Source organism: Medicago sativa, chromosome 2, assembly GCF_051527215.1.
Source record: "Medicago sativa cultivar Bolivia chromosome 2, Bolivia_mono, whole genome shotgun sequence".
In the NCBI taxonomy this organism is placed as follows: Eukaryota; Viridiplantae; Streptophyta; class Magnoliopsida; order Fabales; family Fabaceae; genus Medicago; species Medicago sativa.
The window spans coordinates 2,574,313-2,594,896 of NC_140750.1; the positions used below are offsets into that span (position 1 = coordinate 2,574,313).

At 31.4% G+C, this 20,584-nt stretch overlaps 1 protein-coding gene across 1 annotated transcript; it reads left to right on the forward strand.

Moving 5' to 3' along the window:
- Positions 1 to 12,307: 12,307 nt before the first annotated feature.
- LOC146943590 (uncharacterized) lies at positions 12,308 to 16,013 on the forward strand. The gene is made up of 4 exons (XM_085741863.1): positions 12,308 to 12,710; positions 13,461 to 13,659; positions 15,500 to 15,603; positions 15,742 to 16,013. Exons 1-4 carry the CDS (start codon positions 12,411 to 12,413, stop codon positions 15,823 to 15,825), a joined length of 687 nt encoding a protein of 228 aa, XP_085597989.1. The 5' UTR covers positions 12,308 to 12,410; the 3' UTR covers positions 15,826 to 16,013.
- Positions 16,014 to 20,584: the final 4,571 nt, after the last annotated feature.

Consider the following 20,584-nt stretch of genomic DNA (forward strand, 5'->3'; position numbering starts at 1 on the left):
CACTTTACTCCCTCAATATTTTTTTTATTTCTAATAATCTAACAAAAAAAATATTAATCTAACACACTTCGGAAAAAAATAGTATTGCGGGTCTATTTTAATATAACCAAAATTTGAATACATATTTTTTGCTTTGCTATTTTTTATTCACAATTTCATTAACATATAGTTTTAAACCTTATTATAAAATATAAAACAACTCAAAATAAAATTAAAATATGTGAAAAATTACTAAAGACAATAAATTATGGTTATTTAAAAGTTAATTTTATACTCTAAATTATAAAATTAATAGCAAAATATTTAAATTTAATTATCATTGACATTTAAATTATAAAGAAATGAATTTATTTTTCTAAAATGGTGGTTCAAAATTAGTATCTATCATAAAAATATTTATTTATGTTAAAATAGATTAAAGTGTAGTACATATTTAATTATTAGGGGAGGGAGTTGTAATTCAAGCATCTTATAGGGGAGGGGAGTATAAATTTTACTTTTCAAGGGAGGGGAGTGTATATTTTAACATAAGAGGGGAAGGGAGTGTAATTCAAGTATCTTTGAGGGGAGGGAAATATAATTTACTCTAAAACATATTAAGTGATGAAACTGATGATTCAACATGTCACATTAATTAAAACATATCATATCATCATTTTTTAGTCTATGAATTGAGTGACGAAAACTATGAGATTTTAAATTAGATGGATCAATTATGTAAATATTTAAAAATAAGATGAGAAGATATGTAATTAAGCCTAAATAAAGGTCTTTCTTTTAAAAATAAAATAAGGCTTAAACACCACTTTTGTACCTTAACCTTGTTTCAAAAGTTCAGTTTGAAGGTGAGAAAAATAAAAAAAAATGAGGAGTTTGAATTATGTTTTGTAAAAAATATATATAAGATAAAAACTTTTCAAAAAACTTTAAATTTTATTTAAAAAACTTTTCAAAACAAGTGCTCAAGAGTAAGAACCGAGAATAATAAGATAAAGTTGAAACCACAAGTGTATCTTGGTTCACTGTCCATGTGATTTATAACAAGAGTACATATATTCCTCCTGGCTACACTCTAAATTACAACACAAAGACAACGACTCGGATAAATCATTTGTTACTCAAAGTTTCTGATTTCAACAAACCATTTGAGTCTTTGACAAAGATCCTGACTTAACCTAAGTTTCTTTATTTTCTCAAAGCTAATAGCTTCATAAGCCCTTTGAGGTTACAACAAAGTTGAAATGAATTTAAGTGTGTGAGATTACAAGCTAACTCTTAGATAATAGGATATGGAAATTTAAGCTTGAATACAATGAATAATTTTTTAGGAAAGTATATGGAATTTAAACAAATTCAAACTTGAATAGTATTCTGAATAGCACTATTTGTATCATTGTACCTTGTGCATTATTGTCAATTGTCTTTGTATTTGAAATTGCGAGGGAAACTCTTCATACATAATCATTTCTCTTTTTAATAACATCAACAATGTAACATTGTTATAGAAAAATTTGTTTAAATGTATAATTGAAATAATAAAAAACCAACCTAAAATTCCATATGAACATGCGCAACTCAAGAAATTAATTTATGCAATTACACGTAGATAATACTTGGTTCTCAACCAAAAAAGTCATACTATAATTTCATAAATTTCACCTAAAAATTAACATAACTTTAATTATTTTGTTTTAAAAATCAAGAGAGACTTCGCGAACTCAAATGTATATTCATTGTCTAGTTCATATTTTCACTTGATGTAGCTATGGGATGATATATATTCATTGTCTTGTCTTGTTCATACACTTGATGTAGTTATGGGATACATTCACTAGACACTAGTTTGAATGAAGTTCCATGGAACGGCATCCAAGACTAAGACAATTACAACAGTGATACATAATTCAAAATCAATACTACATGGATCCAAATTATACGGCATTTTTTATTTTATTTTTAAGTAGATTAGTAGCTTCCTTAAATAAAATAAAATAAAAAATAGTTTAGTGGCTAGAATTTCATTACTCTAGTGCGAGTTTGGAAGGGATGACTTTAGAAAAAATGAAACATGGAAGAAATAGAGAACATTGGGATGGAAGGGGAGGGGCTTTAGGCGGTTCATTTTATTTTTTTTTCATGATTCAAAATTCTCTTCATTGAGTTATACTCGCTCACGGGAATAAGAGCTAGTTTTTAGTCGTTCTTGATACACTAAGTCATTTGCCAATTCAGTTGACACATCAAGAGAACCTTGAACGCTTGAAAAATCATATATATTGAGAGAACCAATATCTTCTAACCTCAATTCCTGGAACCCCTGTCAAAGAGGAATAACAAGAATAGTATTTAAAGGTAAGATCTTAACTGCCAATCGATAAAATGCATCGTGTGGGTAGTATTAATTGCTGCATAAGAGAATTTGATGTCCATGTTGCTAAATTCCAATAATCATAACTGGGCTTTTAGCAATAGTTCAAATGAAGAAAGAATATATACTTAGACATGTTTGTTTCAGGTACATGTTCCTTGTATCCATATTTAACATTACTCTGAGATGTCCCACATCAATAAAATAACTGACAAGTCAACATATATAAAATGAAGTTTGGGTGAAACTAATAACTAATATCATAATCATAATCATAGGGTTTGAGTCATAGGGTTTGAGGTTAGATATTGATTGAAATTGATTATCATAATCATAATCATAGGGTTTGAGTCATAGGGTTTGAGGTTATATATTGATTGATATATATTTATTGATTGAAATTGATAATTGATAGATGATATATGCTGCTTTTCTTTCTCAGGTCGATGGTTTTCTTTTATTCATTATTCATATTCAACTTGATAGTGATAGTTAAAATAAGGGTTGTGTTAACCGGTGCCCCGGGGCATTGGTTAAGGTATAATCATAGGGTTTGAGGTTATATATTGATTGAAATTGATAATTGATAGATGATATATGCTGCTTTTCTTTCTCAGGTCGATGGTTTTCTTTTATTCATTATTCATATTCAACTTGATAGTGATAGTTAAAATAAGGGTTGTGTTAACCGGTGCCCCGGGGCATTGGTTAAAGTATCTAAAAAAGGAAAAATTGATTGAAATTGATAATTGATAGATGATATATGCTGCTTTTCTTTCTCAGGTCGATGGTTTTCTTTTATTCATTATTCATATTCAACTTGATAGTGATAGTTAAAATAAGGGTTGTGTTAACCGGTGCCCCGGGGCATTGGTTAAGGTATAATCATAGGGTTTGAGGTTATATATTGATTGAAATTGATAATTGATAGATGATATATGCTGCTTTTCTTTCTCAGGTCGATGGTTTTCTTTTATTCATTATTCATATTCAACTTGATAGTGATAGTTAAAATAAGGGTTGTGTTAACCGGTGCCCCGGGGCATTGGTTAAAGTATCTAAAAAAGGAAAAATTAAATTTAAAAAAAACACTTTTTTGACTTTTGAGAAATTGATTACACAGATTTAGATATATGCTCTCAGGTCGATGGTTTTTTATTCAACTTGATAGCTAAAATAAGGGTTGTGTTAACCGGTGCCCCCGGGGCACTGGTTAAGGTATTTAAAAAAGGAAAAATTAAATTAAAAAAGACACTTTTTTGACTTTTGAGAAATTGATTACACAGTTTTCGATGCAAAAGCTACTATATTTGCTCCCTTAACCAGTGCCAACATTTCCCTTAAAATTAAATAAATAATTTAAGATTGATATATTTTTTCTTAACTCAACCGAGTTTATAATCCACTATTGTCCTTATATTTACAGTTCAGATCACATCTTAGATAAATCCTTTGTTACTCAAAGTTTCAGGATTTAACAAATCATTTGAGCCAACAATAAAGATCCTGACTTAACCTAATTTTCCTTGTCTTCTCAAAGCTATTTGGAATTACAAGCTAACTCTTAGATAATGGATATGAAAATTTAAGCAATGCCCTTTGATTAGAGAATTGGCCTTATTTTCCTTCTATAAGGACCATTCAAAGATGCTTCGATTAGAAAAATGGTCTCGTCTTTCTTCTATACGCATTAAGAGGATCGCTTCGCTCATAGGATTGTTATTGTCTTTCTTCTCATTTGTATCATTTTATCCATATAGAATCGATACATTACAATTTTAGCCTTTTCTCTTCTCTTCCAAAGATGTCATGTTTACTGACATATATGTTTCTAGAACTTCTATGTATGTTTATCTATCACACATGTAAATTTTAAGAAGTAGTTGAATATAACTTTATAACAGAAAATTTACAACTTAACATCCATCATGTGAATTATCACAGTATAATTCCGAAATTCCAATTGAATTTTGTTATGGATTGACTAATTTAAAGATAGAGCATTAAAGAAACAAATAAATAATAACCAAACACATGCATGAAATTAGAATTGTATCAAAATAAAAATCTCTATAACAGATACATTTCAGAGAGCGTATGGATTGAATTGGGAATGCAAAATTGTAAACCGGTAGATTTTGTGGCTTCCATGACCTATTCTTGAGTTCTGAAAATTTAGAGACAATGAGATATGTGGTATAGACTCTGATTTTGAATTTTTGACAATGTTTTAGATGGTCTTCGTGGTACGATTTTATCTTAACTTTAACAAAGTCCAATATGTTTTGAGGAGTGCCTTTTTAGTAAAAGTGTTCAGGATATGAAAATAAAGTTTGACATGACCCCAAGACAAAAAACAATTTTTGGGTGTTTGCAAACAACACAAGTTCTAGATATTTTTGTTTTTTTTTTTTTTTTGCCAAAAAATTTAGGGAGGGACCAAAACCGGTGAATTTTAAATTAAAACATACAATAACTATGCCGTGTAAACATTTTATTATTCATTGAGGCATGAGTTCTTCCTCTACTGTTTGATCAATTAATCATGATTTCACTATGATAATTTTAGTCTGGTGTCGAAGAAATATAAAAATTAAAATAACTAAAACATTCAAATTAAAATAGAAATTCATACATTAGTTTCAAATTAAAATAACATAAACAAATTTATAGCTAAGTACAACATTAATATATGTTTAACAACCATGTATCACTTGATTCCTCCCTAAAAAAAGTATCACTTGATTCCACACACACACAAAAAAAAAAAAAACTAAATATTCATTCTTCGCGCTGATATAGACTAAAATTTAGACTACACTTCTCTATAATTAGCTCCATGCCCATGACCAGCTTCATGTCCAATGTTCTGAGGACCGTGACTAGATGATGATGAACGCCCGCCTAAATTTAGAATCTGGAAAATATAAAATTGTTTAACTTGATAAAATGCTCTCGAACATAAAACCTAATGCAAATATCAATAATCAAGAAAACTCTGCTATAATAGAAAGTTTATAATATAAAATACCCTCAGAACATTCACAATCCCACCTCATAAGTTCAAATGAAAACTAATAATTAGAAGCATCAAAGAGATTGCCATTGACAATAACTATAATTCAACTTGTGCGTTATGATCAAGATTCCTACACTATTATCCAAATGGGGAGAATATCTTGTGTTTCTCTTCCTTGAGTTTTCAACTACTTTTAGCTCCTTGACACAGGGATCATACTATATTTTAGCTAATAGCAAGCACGTCTATTTCACATAATTTTGCTAAAAAAAGATCATACTAAAATGAGAATGCGAAGTAGAAAATGATGGCCCAACTAAAAGATGAGGAAGAACCTTCTAGCAAAAAAACACTAAAAATCAGAGATACAGTCTCACTAATAACAAGTCATATATTATCACCACAGGTGACTTTTAGGGTACACAAATTGTTAAATTTGTGTACCCATACACAAATACATTATTAACTTTAGATTTGTTCTTTTGAAATTGAATGGTTTGGATGTAGTGATGACATGCAACATGATATATAGAGAATAAAAGCTTAATAAAACCGGGCTTAAAAAAAAATTGTATTTTCGGAATGCATTTTTTCGTTAAAAATGGATTGATATATCCTTTTATTTGCAACACAAATTTAAAATACACAAAGATCTAGTTTTACACATGCATTTTTTTTTTCTGTTGCAAGTTTTTTCTTTTTAAGTTCCCACTACTACAAACTTGTTGTATAGTGATTGGTTTAGATATAATTTTTTTTATCACTATATTAATTAATTTAGAGACGGACTCTTTAATTATTATTTTTGATGGGACTGACTCTTCAATTATTAGTTTTAATTATTAATTAAAGTACTTTGTCAAAAAAAAATATTAATTAAAGTACTGTAAAAATGTTAGCCTCATAATTCTTATGACGCTTTAATGTCCGATAAAAATTTAGAAAAAAAACACTATAAAAAAACTCGTAAAAAGTAAAATATGAATCCTCATATAATTGTACACTAAGAGTGAAAAACAAAGAAATAAATTCAACGTTTTTTAAGAAGCTGACGAAAAATATTTTTTATAGGAGCGCTGACGAAAAACACATCAACCCATTATTGGAGTTTTTTTTTTTTTTTTTGAAGGAACCCATTATTGGAGTTTTAATATATATTGTATTAATAAATTAGTAAACTATCCTAAAAACAATTTCATTTTTTGACAGAAAAACAGTTTCTTTTTAGGACCCACTTTATAAACAACTTATGTAGACCACAAAAAGTATACATGGTACCAACCTTAAATCTAAGTCATTCAATTTTTAAATCATGAATCAAAGGTTAGAAGTGTGTTTGTGTATGGGTACACAAATTTTACAATTTGTGCACCTTAAAAGTCACCATCACCACAACCCATAATATACCCCACCCCAACATTAACAAGTCCAACAATTTTCCTATTAAACATAGTACTCATCAAATATTAGAAGAAACAAAAGTTGTCGAAGAAAAACCAATCATGGACCTTATTAAACTACACACACATGCCAAAACCAAGAATATATATATAGCAAGGACCCACACAAAAAATTGAAAAGTATTTTACTTATTCTTGATTAACTACGTTGAAATTGACCTTTAAAGTTTTGCATAAGGATAGCCATTTGTTCTTCTAATGCTTGAACTCTTAGATTATTTGCTACCTCTCCTTCTAAGGCCTAATCTCTTACAATATTAACTAATTCATTTAAGGATAATTTTTGCTTAGCTTGTACATGTCACACAAATTATAAGTGACCTTCATAGGACATAGTTCATCAAACCATCAAATACAGTAGTTGCATGGTAGATGCAAATGTACGACACTAAGTAGTGCATAAATTGTCTATGACCTTTTCATAGCCTATGAAGCACAGACACCTCTAGGACTAGGCGTGTCGCGGTGTCCGTCACGCGTCGGTGTTCGACACTCCTATGACACTCGTACGACACGTGTCGAACCGGTGTCCTAAATAATTGTTTTTATCTTTACTTCGACACTCCTACGATCGGTGTCCGACACCTGTGTAACACTCATACGAGCCGTGTCGGACAACCCAGACAAACATCTAAAACAATTTTTTTTTCTCTCTTGCTTCCGCACACCATAGATACAAGAGTTACATATCTTTTGAGAAATGTTGATCAATTATGGATTATAGACATTATAGTTGATTATATCATTTTTAACTTTTTTGGCGGTAGATGAATTAATAAAGGTCAAATACTATTTGTAAAACTTTTTCTAATGACATAAATTGCAAGTTAGATGTTTATATATGTATTTTAGGTTATATTTTAGACCGTCTTTAAATAAATTAACATATATGTAACCAGGGCCGTCTCAACATATTCATAGGCCCGGTTATAATCTTTTGAAGAATGTAAAAAAAATTAAATTTTGGGCCCCAAAAAAATAAATAAATAAGGCACTATAAAAAAAATTATTAAAAGATGTCTTTAGTGGGAAAAAAAAATAAATAAATAAGGCACTATAAAAAAAAAATTATTAAAAGATGTCGTAATAAATAAATAAGGCACTATAAAAAAAATTATTAAAAGATGTCTTTAGTGGGAAAAAAAAATAAATAAATAAGGCACTATAAAAAAAAAATTGTCGTTAGTGGGAATTGAACCGATGACCAGGCACTTGAAACCCACCTGCCACGCCACTGAGACAGCACGATCAGTTTGAAAAAGTTTCGCTTTTAACATATATAACAATCAATTTAACGGCTTACAAATAAAAAAAATTGTTTTGGGCCCCAAAAAAAATGAGGCCCGGTGCCATAGCCCAGCCTCGACGGGCTATGGGCCGGCCCTGTATGTAACGGTGTCGGTGTCCTATATTTTTTACATTAGCGGTGTCGCGGTGTCCGTGTCGTGTCGTGTCGCGGTGTCCGTGTCAGAGTCCGTACTTCATAGTTCATAGCTCATACTTCAAACCACTAGATTCAACAATTGTATGATATAAGCTAATGAAACAACAAACATGATAGATAAACTACTACTTACATGTTCTATATGTTATCAATAAATTGAAAGTTGACAAGTTGCGGAGGCCAGTGGACATGAGGATAATTCCCTTTCTATTTCAGGTTGTTCCTTGTCACTCCATATTGTCATAGTGTGATGTTGTAGATCTACATATGCAAAGTCCCGAATAGTGCAAGTTCTAAGATATAACTAAAGGAATTGTGGACGAAAGAGAGAATATTATGTCCTCCGAAGGCGCCATTGCTAAAAGAGAGATGGAGTGAGTTCAAACTTCAAAGGTTAGAGGAAGCCAACAACGATATTAGGGCAGAGACGTGTGTTGGGTAAGGGTTTTCAACCGTGTTCAATCTCTTCCGTAGGCAATTTCTTAATGACCTAATTTAATGGACGGTATAGTCATTTGCAATTAGTTTTTGTTTTTTTATTTTCACAAAAAATGGATCAATTAGATATTAATAAAAACAAAATCAATAACAAACTTCTTTAAAAAAAATGATTATTGTCTAAAATGTCATCGGTTAAACTTTTAATCTCACTAATTTAATAGGCTTTATGGTCAATTCGTTATTTAATAACAAGCAAAAAGAATGTGTTATTACGGTAGGAAAAAAGCAAGCCGTTTCTTCTCCTCTCTTATGTCATAAATATAAGAAAATAATTTACTATCATTTCTTTTAATTTCTTAATATCATTAATTTGCATATAAAATACAAAATGTGGATGGCGGCTCATGAGCGGTTGCTCACTAATTACCGTAGGAGTAAATGGGGTGTTGGAGCTTCTCCCATATGCTCTGGATGTGACAAAGATGTTGAAACCACTATTCATGTGTTAAGGGATTGCCCATTAGCAACCCAAATATGGATAAGGTTAGTCCCTTTGAATCAAATATCTAATTTTTTTTCTTCTTTTGATTGCAGGGACTGGATCTTCAAGAATATCAATCATCAATTGCATGGTATTCAGCATAAAAAATGGAGCACAATTTTTATGGTGGCTTGCTGGCAGATATGGATATGGAGGAACAAAGCTATTTTTGAGGATGATTTTCAACGTCCAACTGACCACACTTACATGATTCTCAAGATGGTTGAAAATATAGACAAATACACGCAACATCCTCTTAATGTTCGCCAATGTGACACTATTTTCGTTGGTTGGAAAAGACCTCAGGAGGGGTGGGTTAAGCTTAATTGTGATGGAGCATACAAAGATTCGTCAGGTCTTGCTGGTTGTGGTGGACTCTTTCGAAGCTCAGATGGCAGATGGATTAAAGGCTACTCACAAAAAATTGGAACCTGTGATGCTCTTTGTGCTGAAATGTGGGGAATGTACTTGGGAATGCAGCTTGCTTGGAGACAAGGTTTCCACAATCTTCAAGTGGAAAGTGACTCAAAAACTTTGGTTGACATGATCACAAGGAAAGTTAAAATTAATGGAAACCCACCCACCTTGATTCGCCGCATACAAGACCTTTTAAAGTTGAACTGGCAGGTGCATTTCAATCATACCTGGCGGGAGGGAAATAAAAGTGTTGATTGGATGGCTAATTTTAGCTTCTCTTTGGACTCTTTTAACATTCATGTTATGGAGACTCCTCCTAGTGAGATCTTAAGTCTCATTTGTGATGACATTTCTAGGGCTTGCATGCCTAGGAATATTCGTGTAAATCTTTAGTGTTTTTTCGTTTTTGGGCGTAAGCCCTCTTTTTCTACCAAAAAATACAAAATATTTAAAATTGTTATGTGTTTTCATCTTTAAAAAAATGGTTATGTATTTTCAAAATTTTATCGTATAGACTTTCTTATATCGACACAAAAAATTCTTTCAGGGAGATCAGCATCAAGTGTGGTGCAAATATGTAACGGTGTTTTGCATATAAAATTAAAAATATTTAATTCGAACGTTACATTAATGTTGAAAATAGTCATGAGCTTTCAAAATTTTATCACATCTACTTTCTCATATCAATAAATAAAAGTTTGATTCTGCGATTATTTCTGCACGTTGTCAAAAGAAGACAAACTGTACGATCAGAACTTAAAAGAGACATTCCTTCATAAGAAGACAAAATAGGTCAGAGTCTATGAGAGTTGATTATGACGTGTCCATTAGATGCTAACCAATGATGTGTCCACCATAGTCTGTTTTCTATCAGAACTTGTTCCTTCAGATTCTGCCAGGCTTCAAGCAACTCATGATCAGACCTTTGACCTTTTGTTGACATTTCTTCATATCACAGTCTAAGCCTTTAGAGCTTCTCTTGAGTATCAAATGCGTTCTTTTGCGTTCAGAGTTTGATGTTTCAGAACCTGTAACTTAACTTTGAAGTTAGAATTAATTATATGGTCCTACACATGAAACACATTAGAGTATCCAATTGTTCTTTCATGTAATGTTATCATCAAAACTTTAGATACATTGTTCTAAAACCCACTTTTATTCAAAAGGGTGGCCCTGAATATGGATGGAATAGGCGAACGAAATTATTGTTTGAGTTATTTGGCATGAAGTATTTTAAGTGGCTTGTAGTGATTATGGTGGTTCTCGAAGATCTTTTTACCTTGATGGAAAGCTTCTGCTCATGTTCCCAATGGAAGGTTGGTAAAAGGGCTGCTCTTGAATTGACACTCTTTGGTGTATTTGGATGGCAGAAAAATTCTTCTTTGGAGGAAGTGGTAAATGGGATAAAACATCACTTTTGGGTTGGTATATGGGGAAGAAATCAGGGTATCCCTTGTATTTACTTTGAATGGTTTACTCATCCGAATTAGTAGATTGTTTGGGTGGTTTGGGATTTCTTTTTTGGTCGGTAGAGTACTCCGTATAATATTTCTTTTTTTATGGTTTTAATAACTGATGTACTTTTCTCTCTTCCGGGTTTAATAATTAATCGTGAGCTAGTTATAGATGCATAGATTCCTTTCAAAAAAAAAAAATAGATGCATAGATTATTAATAAAACTATAAAACACTTGTGTGATACTCGGAAAGTTAATTATGGTTAATTAATGATTATCTTAAAAAAAACTAATTTATTACATTTTTGAATCAATTATGACATATAATTAATGAAATAAAATTAATATATGCACTGAAAGAACTGGAGCATTGCAAACAACAATTTTATAATTGAGTTGTGTTTATTTGAACAACTAATTATGTGAAAAATTTTAGTATAACCAAAATTTTACAAAGAAAAGAAAGTATTGACACAATAACTAAAACAATAGAGAGAGATAAAACCAAAAAAAAAAAAAACAATAGAGAGAGAGAAATTAAAAAGATAATGTGAGTATGAGAGAGAAGGTTGTCATAAAAATTGTCAAAAAATAGTTGTATAAATATAATTTCTTTTCATAATTTGTTAAACTTTTGGAGACCTGTTAGTATAAAATAAGAGTGGCCATTGAAAATAAGTTATTGCTTTCAAAAGACGTAATCAACACTTATTTTGACTTGTATTTTTCAAACCAGATAGATTGTTGAAAGGGAAATATTAATATTATCTCGTTGATTCCGTAACATTGAAATAAAACCAAAAATATATATTAATAAAAACAACAAAATACCCCTGAAAAGCTACTAATACCATCACCCTTTATTTTGCAACATTATGAACGATAAAATTGTAAAAAAAAAAAAAAAGAATTAGGAAATTTGCTTAAGAAAATTAACATCTTAGATAATTACTTTGGGGATTAACATTATTTTTTACTTTCATTTTAGTACACCTTATGCACGCCACCTCATCAGTTTACAGAAATTTTTAACGTCAGGACTAAATTAATAACGGAGATACACAGTGACTACTTTGTATTTAATCCGGAGTGACATCTGTGATAGCCAGGTGCAGAGTAAGAGAACAAGTCGACTATTTACTCTATAGATTATTAACAAAATAACTCATCTTAGATAATTACTTGCGAAGCAAGAAATCTCCCCTCGAATTACTATACTACTTATGGAGCAAAGATTATTAAGGAGAAACTGACATGAAATGAAATGAACCGTACCACCGTACGAAACATGGCCAAACGATTCTTCCAAACCCTATCGACTACCCTTCAACAACATTGCCCACAACATGTTCGACGTTATCACCCAATCAAGAAAACAAATTTCCATCACAAAACTTCACACTTTTCTTTCTCACCAACACCCAATCCTTCAGGATCTTCTTCATCTTCCTTTAACAAGGTTGGGTTTGTTGCTTGGTATTTGCGAAAACTTCAAACTAACCCCTTTATCACTAAGGGCATAACTTCCTCTCTTATTTACACTGCTGCTGATCTTACTTCACAGGTAACAATAACTATTTCATTATAACCACATTATATTTTTTTAGGGTTTGTTTTTTGTTTATGGGATTTTTTTTTTTTTTGTAGAGACTAAAAATCAAATTCTGAATATTTATAAATACTCTTTACTTAATTAGTTATTAGGGCTCAATAAAAATTGCGTCTTTATAAATATACCATTTTTCATTTTTAGTCCCTCTCAGTTTTGAGCTACTGTTATAATTTGTATTTTGTAGTGTGACCCATGGTTTTAAATTGCGGTTATTTTGGTTGCTACGACGCACATTGCGGCTTTTATGGTGTGAAATGATTTTAATTTTCACAAACTATATAAATTGTCACCAACATGCCACATAGCCTTAGTTTGCTTTGTAAATGTTAATTGGGAGGTGATGATTGATTAAATAGTTAAGAGACTGTTAAATCTAAGTTTTTTCAATACATATGAAGGAGATTGGGATTTGAGGTTCTAAAATTTTAATTGTTGGTGTGATGATTTGAACAAACATGACTGAAATTGTCTGATGCAGTTCCTCATGCGGATGTGGACCACAATTTGAATCTATGGCTGAAATAGTTTTTTTCGTATCATATCCTTCAATGAATTTGATTTCATAGAATTGGTCTGTTTTTACTGTAGTTTTTCTTTTCTTCTAAAAATCCTGCAGCGAAACTCACACACTGTTTTTGTTGTAGCTTTAGTTATGCTTAGTAGGTTTAAACTCACACTAACCTATTGATTTATTCATGTTAGATGATTATGTTTCCCTCTGCACCGTATGATTTGAAAAGGACATCCCGCAATGCAATATATGGGTTGCTAATCCTGGGGCCATCACAGCATTTGTGGTTTAATTTTCTCTCCAAAGTTTTACCTAAGAGACGTATGCCAGCAATCTTGATGAAAACTTTCATGAGTTATCTATTCTTCTCCTATAGTGGTAATTTAAAAGGTATTATTCTCCTATTCTTCTCCTTGAGCTTATACGATAGTTCATTGACACAATTTTTAGTTGATTTAGACTGTTTTGTACTCCCATATAAGAATCTGTTTGAAGTTGAGTTTTCTAAAGTGGGGAAGATTTCCTTAAGATTAAATGTTGCAAGGAAAACTGTTCATTGAAAAATTTGTAGTTGCAGATTGTGTGGTTTGGTAGAATACTTCCCAACATGTATAACAAGCCACAGACTTGTTAAAATCTCAACCATTGATTTTTTTTTTATTTATTTATAATGATAATTCTGCATTTAGTCATCTAGCTCCCTCATTAAATGTGCCAAGTCAGGGTTCTTTATGGGTTTCATCTATACCTCTATATCCCATTCTAGGCCAAGCCTATGGTGCACACGTGAGACAAGTCTTGTGCTGAGACTTATGGTCCAATGGTCAAAAACAAACTTATTCATGGTGCAAGACTAATTTACTTGTACACATTACACAAAGCCCTCATTTTATTCTTATTTTCTTTTTTTGTTAATTTTCTCATGATTCCATTTAGATTCTGGATGGGGGACCTGCGCATTTAACCATAGGCAGGAAGGATCTCTATACCATTTGTCTGTCTATTAGATACTCCCTCCATCGTATCATAATTCATGAGTATTGTTTAAGCTAATGCATACTTCATAAGAAAATGATTAGTCATGCTGATTTCCATGGTAAAATTAGTGGAGTAGTTGTGCTGCGTAAACTATTTAATTTAAGAGAAAAGGAGTAGCAGATTGTTAGATTAGGGAAAAACTGGGGAAATAGTTTTTATTTTGGATCAAAACAGTAGAGAAAGATGATGTGAATGTTTGGTATCATGGAGGGTTCACCGAGATCACAGTGATACCAAACATGCACAAAGAAAATGGAGTATCTTCTGGCAAGAGGTTATGACGTTATGGTGAATGAACTCGTGATTGAGAGGTGAAAAATATGGGCAGATGACACTATAAAACTATTGATAGGACACCACAGCCCAATAGATTGGATGACTCAATCATTGCGCCCAAGTCACACACTTAACAAGTTTCTAGAAAGTTATAGAAGCTGGGGGGGATAAAAGTCAGTTGGGATATTCCCTGAATTTTAGAAACCTTTCTCTTATAAAAGAGAGGGAAGTCATTCAGAAATCTTGTTAGAAAACAGTTAGGAGATAACACTCTCTGTTTAGTAGATAAACTGCTCTGGTTTAAGAGTTCTTGGAACTGTAATTGGCTCAGTTTCTTTCCTATTTCCACCATTGTAAGAGCTTCAAGTTCGTTATTTTCCAATTCAATAACATACATTGTTACCTTGAGTATTCTGAGCTCTTTCAACTGTTTTAATGAGAAAGAAACAAATTTAATTCTCATACGGAAGAACACGAACAAATAGAACTTGCAGGGTTCCAATTTGTTCTTTATTTTCAATGGTTGTGTATTAAAATTAAGTACTGTGTTAAATAAATTTACTCTTTTTTAATGTTAAATAAGTTTACTTAAAATGGCAATCACTTACTCATGGCATTGATGATGTGCATCACGATGTAAAACCAAGTTAACATGTACAGCAGAATGAAAGTAGTCACTTACAAACATTGAGGGACCAAATGCAAAGCACATAATAAAGAGGGGGTGGAAATCGGAAAGTGGTATATTTGCATAGACTTAATCATATTTAAGCCTTAATTATTTGTTGAACAACCTACCTGACAGTTTTTCACTCAATTTTGGCAAAAGAAGCAAGGTCATTGGTGATTTGTTTAATTTTATTTTTGTCTGAGCGTTATCGGTGGATTTGAATTTCCATTTTGATGCAAAAATCAGGTGAAAATCGGCCTGAGGTTATTGCCAGGCTGAAGAAAGATCTACGTCTGTTTTGGCCTGTATGTGATTTTGTCACCTTCAGATTCATTCCAGTCCATTTACAGGTTTGTACATGTCCATAAATGCCTTTAGTAGAATTTAATTTTCTGCTATATAACTTTAATTTTAATCATGATCTTCAACTCAGCTGTTACTGTCTAGCTTTTAAGCTAATGTATCTTTCTCTTTCATAATTGCTGCAGCCATTGATGAATAATTCCTGCGCGTATGTGTGGATCGTTTATTGCAGTCGCATTGCAAAACGAACAAACTTGACTGAAGCTTAGGTCTTGGTTTGTACATAACAAGTATTTAGTCTCCTCAATCAATCTTTTATTGCTTAGCATTATCTGGCTGCAAAGATATGTAACCAAGTTTATAAATTTTGTATCAATTTGGTATTCAAATTTATATATGCTTCATTCACAATCTACTACTCTCCTCCCGATCCTAATCCAAGTTACATGTTTGACAACGTTGATTTTTGTAGCTTCCCTCTTTAATCTGAATTGATTTCTTTGTTGAAATGTCTTTCTTTTTTTCTTAATAATTGCAGATCTAAACTAAACATTAGTACATTCATGTTATATTTACACTCTTCCTGAAAATAGTTTTAACCATTCATGTTATATTTATCTTAGAGTGCCATTCAATGATTTTGAGGTATTTGGTTCTCTATCGATGCTGCAGCTTTAACCAGTCCAATCTCAACAATTATTTTAATTTAATAGCTGAGAGATGAATGCTATTAGCCATTGGATTAACAAATGCCGCGTATGGCTGGATAAAGCTTTAGACAATCTAGGTTCTCTTTTGAGGTTGCGAATTTCTATATATATAGATTGATCCCACACACAAACCTTTGATGTCTGCCTGCTATATTGCCTAAGGTCTTAAGGTAACTAAATTACGTATATTTGCTTTGTGCAGTAGGTGTTATTGAAATTTTGTCCAATGATCACTTTTAAAATTTCTGATTTTTTTTTTACAATGATATGATCAAGTTTTATTGCAATAATTACTTCACCAACAATTGAATACAAAGTTATTTTTATCATATCTAACATTCTTTGTCTAACATGCACAAGTTAAATGGTCTTGCACCATGTAAAAGTGTTTTTTTCATTATTGGATCAAAAAGTCACATCATATTTCATTTAATTTAAAAAGTCAAATCATATTTCATTTAATTTAATGAGGAGATTTATTGATCCAATAATAAAAACGAGCTTGCGAATGCTGCAAGACTTGTCTCACTTGTGCGCCATAAAATTGACCTGTAACAAACGTTATTTAAAATATTATTGACCCTCGATTGTGTTGCTCGCATTTTAAATTTAAAGACCAAATATCAGTTGACAGAAAAATGATTATCGATTAATTGATACTGGTTTTTAAAACACATCGCATTGTAGAGTTTTAAGACTCATTTAATGTGTCGGATAGGAAAACAAAGACTATGTATGATCAAACTTTTTTATCATAATAAAAAAAGGAAATGAACTTATTACGAATCATATTCTATCACCAATAGAAAGTCACAACTAAAGGGTAAGGTCTAACATGGTGTTCTCAGTTCTCACTCTACATACATCCTAATGATTCTCAAGTGTAAATCGTTTATTTCTCTTACCCAGGAAGGTTTCCTCTCAAGTCCACGATATCTGTTCTTAAGTCAAGTTATATATCCTACCTTGGAAATACCATCTTATCGGAAAATTCTATAGCAACTGCCCAACTCAATCATTCTCCTAATTCACCTCTCAATTTCACTTGATGTAGTTACTTATGGGATACATTCACTACACAGTAGTTGTGTATGGAGTTCCATTGAACGGCCTCTAAGACCAAGACAGTTACAACAGTGATACATACTTCAAAAAACAATACTACATGATAATATTAAACAAGATATTGATAGAATTAAAGAACTAATCTGACACTTTTTCTAAGTTATTGGATCAAAATGTACACCAAAATTAAATTAATAAACAATAAACGTAATTAAACAATAAATAATCCAACCCACAATGCACTCAGTTTATCAAAGGTTATTAAGACACTAGTGCATATTTGGAGATATTGAAATCTCAGAATAATACACTCTACTTAAATCAAAGTAGTGACTAAGATAAAATGAATAGGAAGACAAAATGAGTAGTTAGGATATAAGAAAACAGAAACCATTCTTATCAAATAGTAATATTTAGGACATAATAAAAAAATTACCAAGGGTTTAGATGGCCATCATTTGGTGATCCACTCTCCAACACATTGATTTGATCATAGATTTTCTCCTTGCCAACCTGGACACATGAATCCAACAGAATTTGATTGTATTTCAGAATTAATAGCATCGTGGTTAAACTCTTTTCTACACCATACACACACGGTTGTGAGCTGATATTTGTAATCCATATTTAACATAACTTCTTGTGATTCATTGTAGACTGAGTTGAGGATGCACATGTCCCTCAGATGCCCCACATTAATAAAAATAGAAAACAATTAGAGCTTTATAAAATGAAGTGTAGGTCAACTATTAAATGGAATCGATGGTTAGAACCTATCTTAATATAAACCTGTCCAACCTTTCCTTTTCATTTAAATTTATGTTCTCTTATTTTTATTTTTTTTTTGACAAAATGTTCTCTTATTTTAAAATGTTATTTTTATCCAAGCAAGGAATTGTTCCTTTCATTTTAAAATTATTCGAAATTTTGCTATCTTCTTTATATGTTCTCTTATTTTAAAATGTTATTTTTATCCAAGCAAGGAATTGTTCCTTTCATTTTAAAATTATTCGAAATTTTGCAATCTTCTTTATATTCTTGGACTTAAAAATGACGATGTGGCCATGGGCGGATCCAGTGTGAAACATGGTGTGGCAGCTGCCACACCAGATTATTTCCTACTAAGTATATATATAGTATAAGTCATCTATATATCAAAGATTCTACGGTAGCCTAGCGGTTATGTTTGACGGTGGCTTGTAGGTCCTCTGTTCAACTCTTGGCGAGTTGCTAAAAATGGTGTTGCAGGGAGTCGAACCTGTAATTGCAGGGAGTCGAACCTGTAACAGTAACACTATGGTATAATGCCCTCGCCCAAACCACTTGGCTGCAGTTTTTAAGCTGTCAAAACTTTTCTCTGTTAATATATATAGTTTCTTTGCAAATTTTGCCACACCAATATCAACGGTCTAGATCCGCCCCTGGATGTGGCATGTCTTAACCAACGTGACATACAATTGTGATGATGTTTAATAACCAACACCGATAAAATTACCTTTGTCAAAACAAAACAAGAAAATCTCATAAAAAAGTCAATTTCAATTTAAAAAGTCATTCATTTTCTAATTGAATCACTGAAATATAAGTAATTAATCTATTTCAAAACAATCAGGCTTAAATTCCACTTTGGTCCCTAAAGTTATTTAAAAAGTTTAGTTAAATCTCTTAACTTTAAAACGGTTTAATTTGTTCCATTTACTTATCTATTTTTAAGCAATTTGGTTTTTTTTTTATGTGAGTCGTAAACTTTGTTTGCTCTTGTTGATGTTGCAGATGATTTGTATGTACTTGTTGAAACGTTTTCCCACTTTACTTCTTCCCCAAGTCAATTAGGGTTCACCAAAACTAAAGTTTTCTTAAAATTTCTCGATGTTTCTGCGAAATAGGTCAAAATGGTGAACAAATTCAGTTTGTCATCTTCCTGACAATCTTGTGAATCTTGAAATTTTGTTCCAAAGAATAATTTGTTCCATTTACTTATCTTTTTTTAAGCAATTTGGTTTTTTTTTTTATGTGAGTCGTAAACTTTGTTTGCTCTTGTTGATGTTGCAAATGATTTGTATGTACTTGTTGAAACGTTTTCCCACTTTACTTCTTCCCCAAGTCAATTAGGGTTCACCAAAACTAAAGTTTTCTTAAAATTTCTCGATGTTTCTGCGAAATAGGTCAAAATGGTGAACAAATTCAGTTTGTCATCTTCCTGACAATCTTGTGAATCTTGAAATTTTGTTCCAAAGAATGAGTATTTTTGTTCATCAAATCCAGGTGAAAATGAGGCTTTTGGCACAAGTGCTAAACTTAAAATTACAGACAGGAAGGAGCAAGCTCTAAAATTGATGAACATAGTCATAAAATTTTCAATCAAAATCAGAATATTGCTGCATTTGAAATGAGACTAAAAACTAGCATGACATGGGGAAAAATATCATTGTTGTATTTGACGCGATGTTGAGTTTGATGAACGAAAATGTATTTAAAAAATTTAATTTGGTCCCTTAACTTATTGTGAAAATCCAATTTGGCCTCTAAATTTTTGTTGAAAGTTCAATTTTGTCCTTTAATTTATCTATAAAGTTCAGTTTGGTCCTTAATCCAATACAGATGGATATGACAATATGATTATAACTAAACCAAAACATAACATAACCAGGTCAAAACAATTTATTATTAGGTACCGTTTGGCCCGGCTTTATTTCAGCTTCTCTACATTTTTAAGGAGAAGTTAGGCCAAACACAATATAAATAAAGTACCTTCTAAAAAAAGTACTTTTTTTAGAATGCATAAAATTGAATGGAATGAGCTTTGACCAAAAGTTGTTGAATGCTACTTCAAAAAAATATTTCTCGACAATTTATTTCAGAAGCACCTCTCTTCAACTCACGCTGGCAACCTTTTCTTTTATTTTTTCAATATGCTTTTTTCTTCCATTTTATTTTATTTTATTTTTTTGAGCTGGTCCATTTAATTTTTTTAAGGAGGGTCCATTTAATTTTATTATCTATTTTTGAAGGAATTTTAATATCTTTTTATCACTTATATATTAATTTCAATATCTTTTAATTATCACAACCTCGCAAATATTTTTATCCACGCTGTCATTGAATGACACCGATTTTTATTCCCTTTCTTCAACCTCGGAAATATACACACACATATTAGCGTTTAGAGTAATACTTTATGTCCGTCTGTCTGTTTTTTTGTTACGCTAATGCGTATAATTTTTTTTAGTGTTGCGTAATGCGTATAATTATT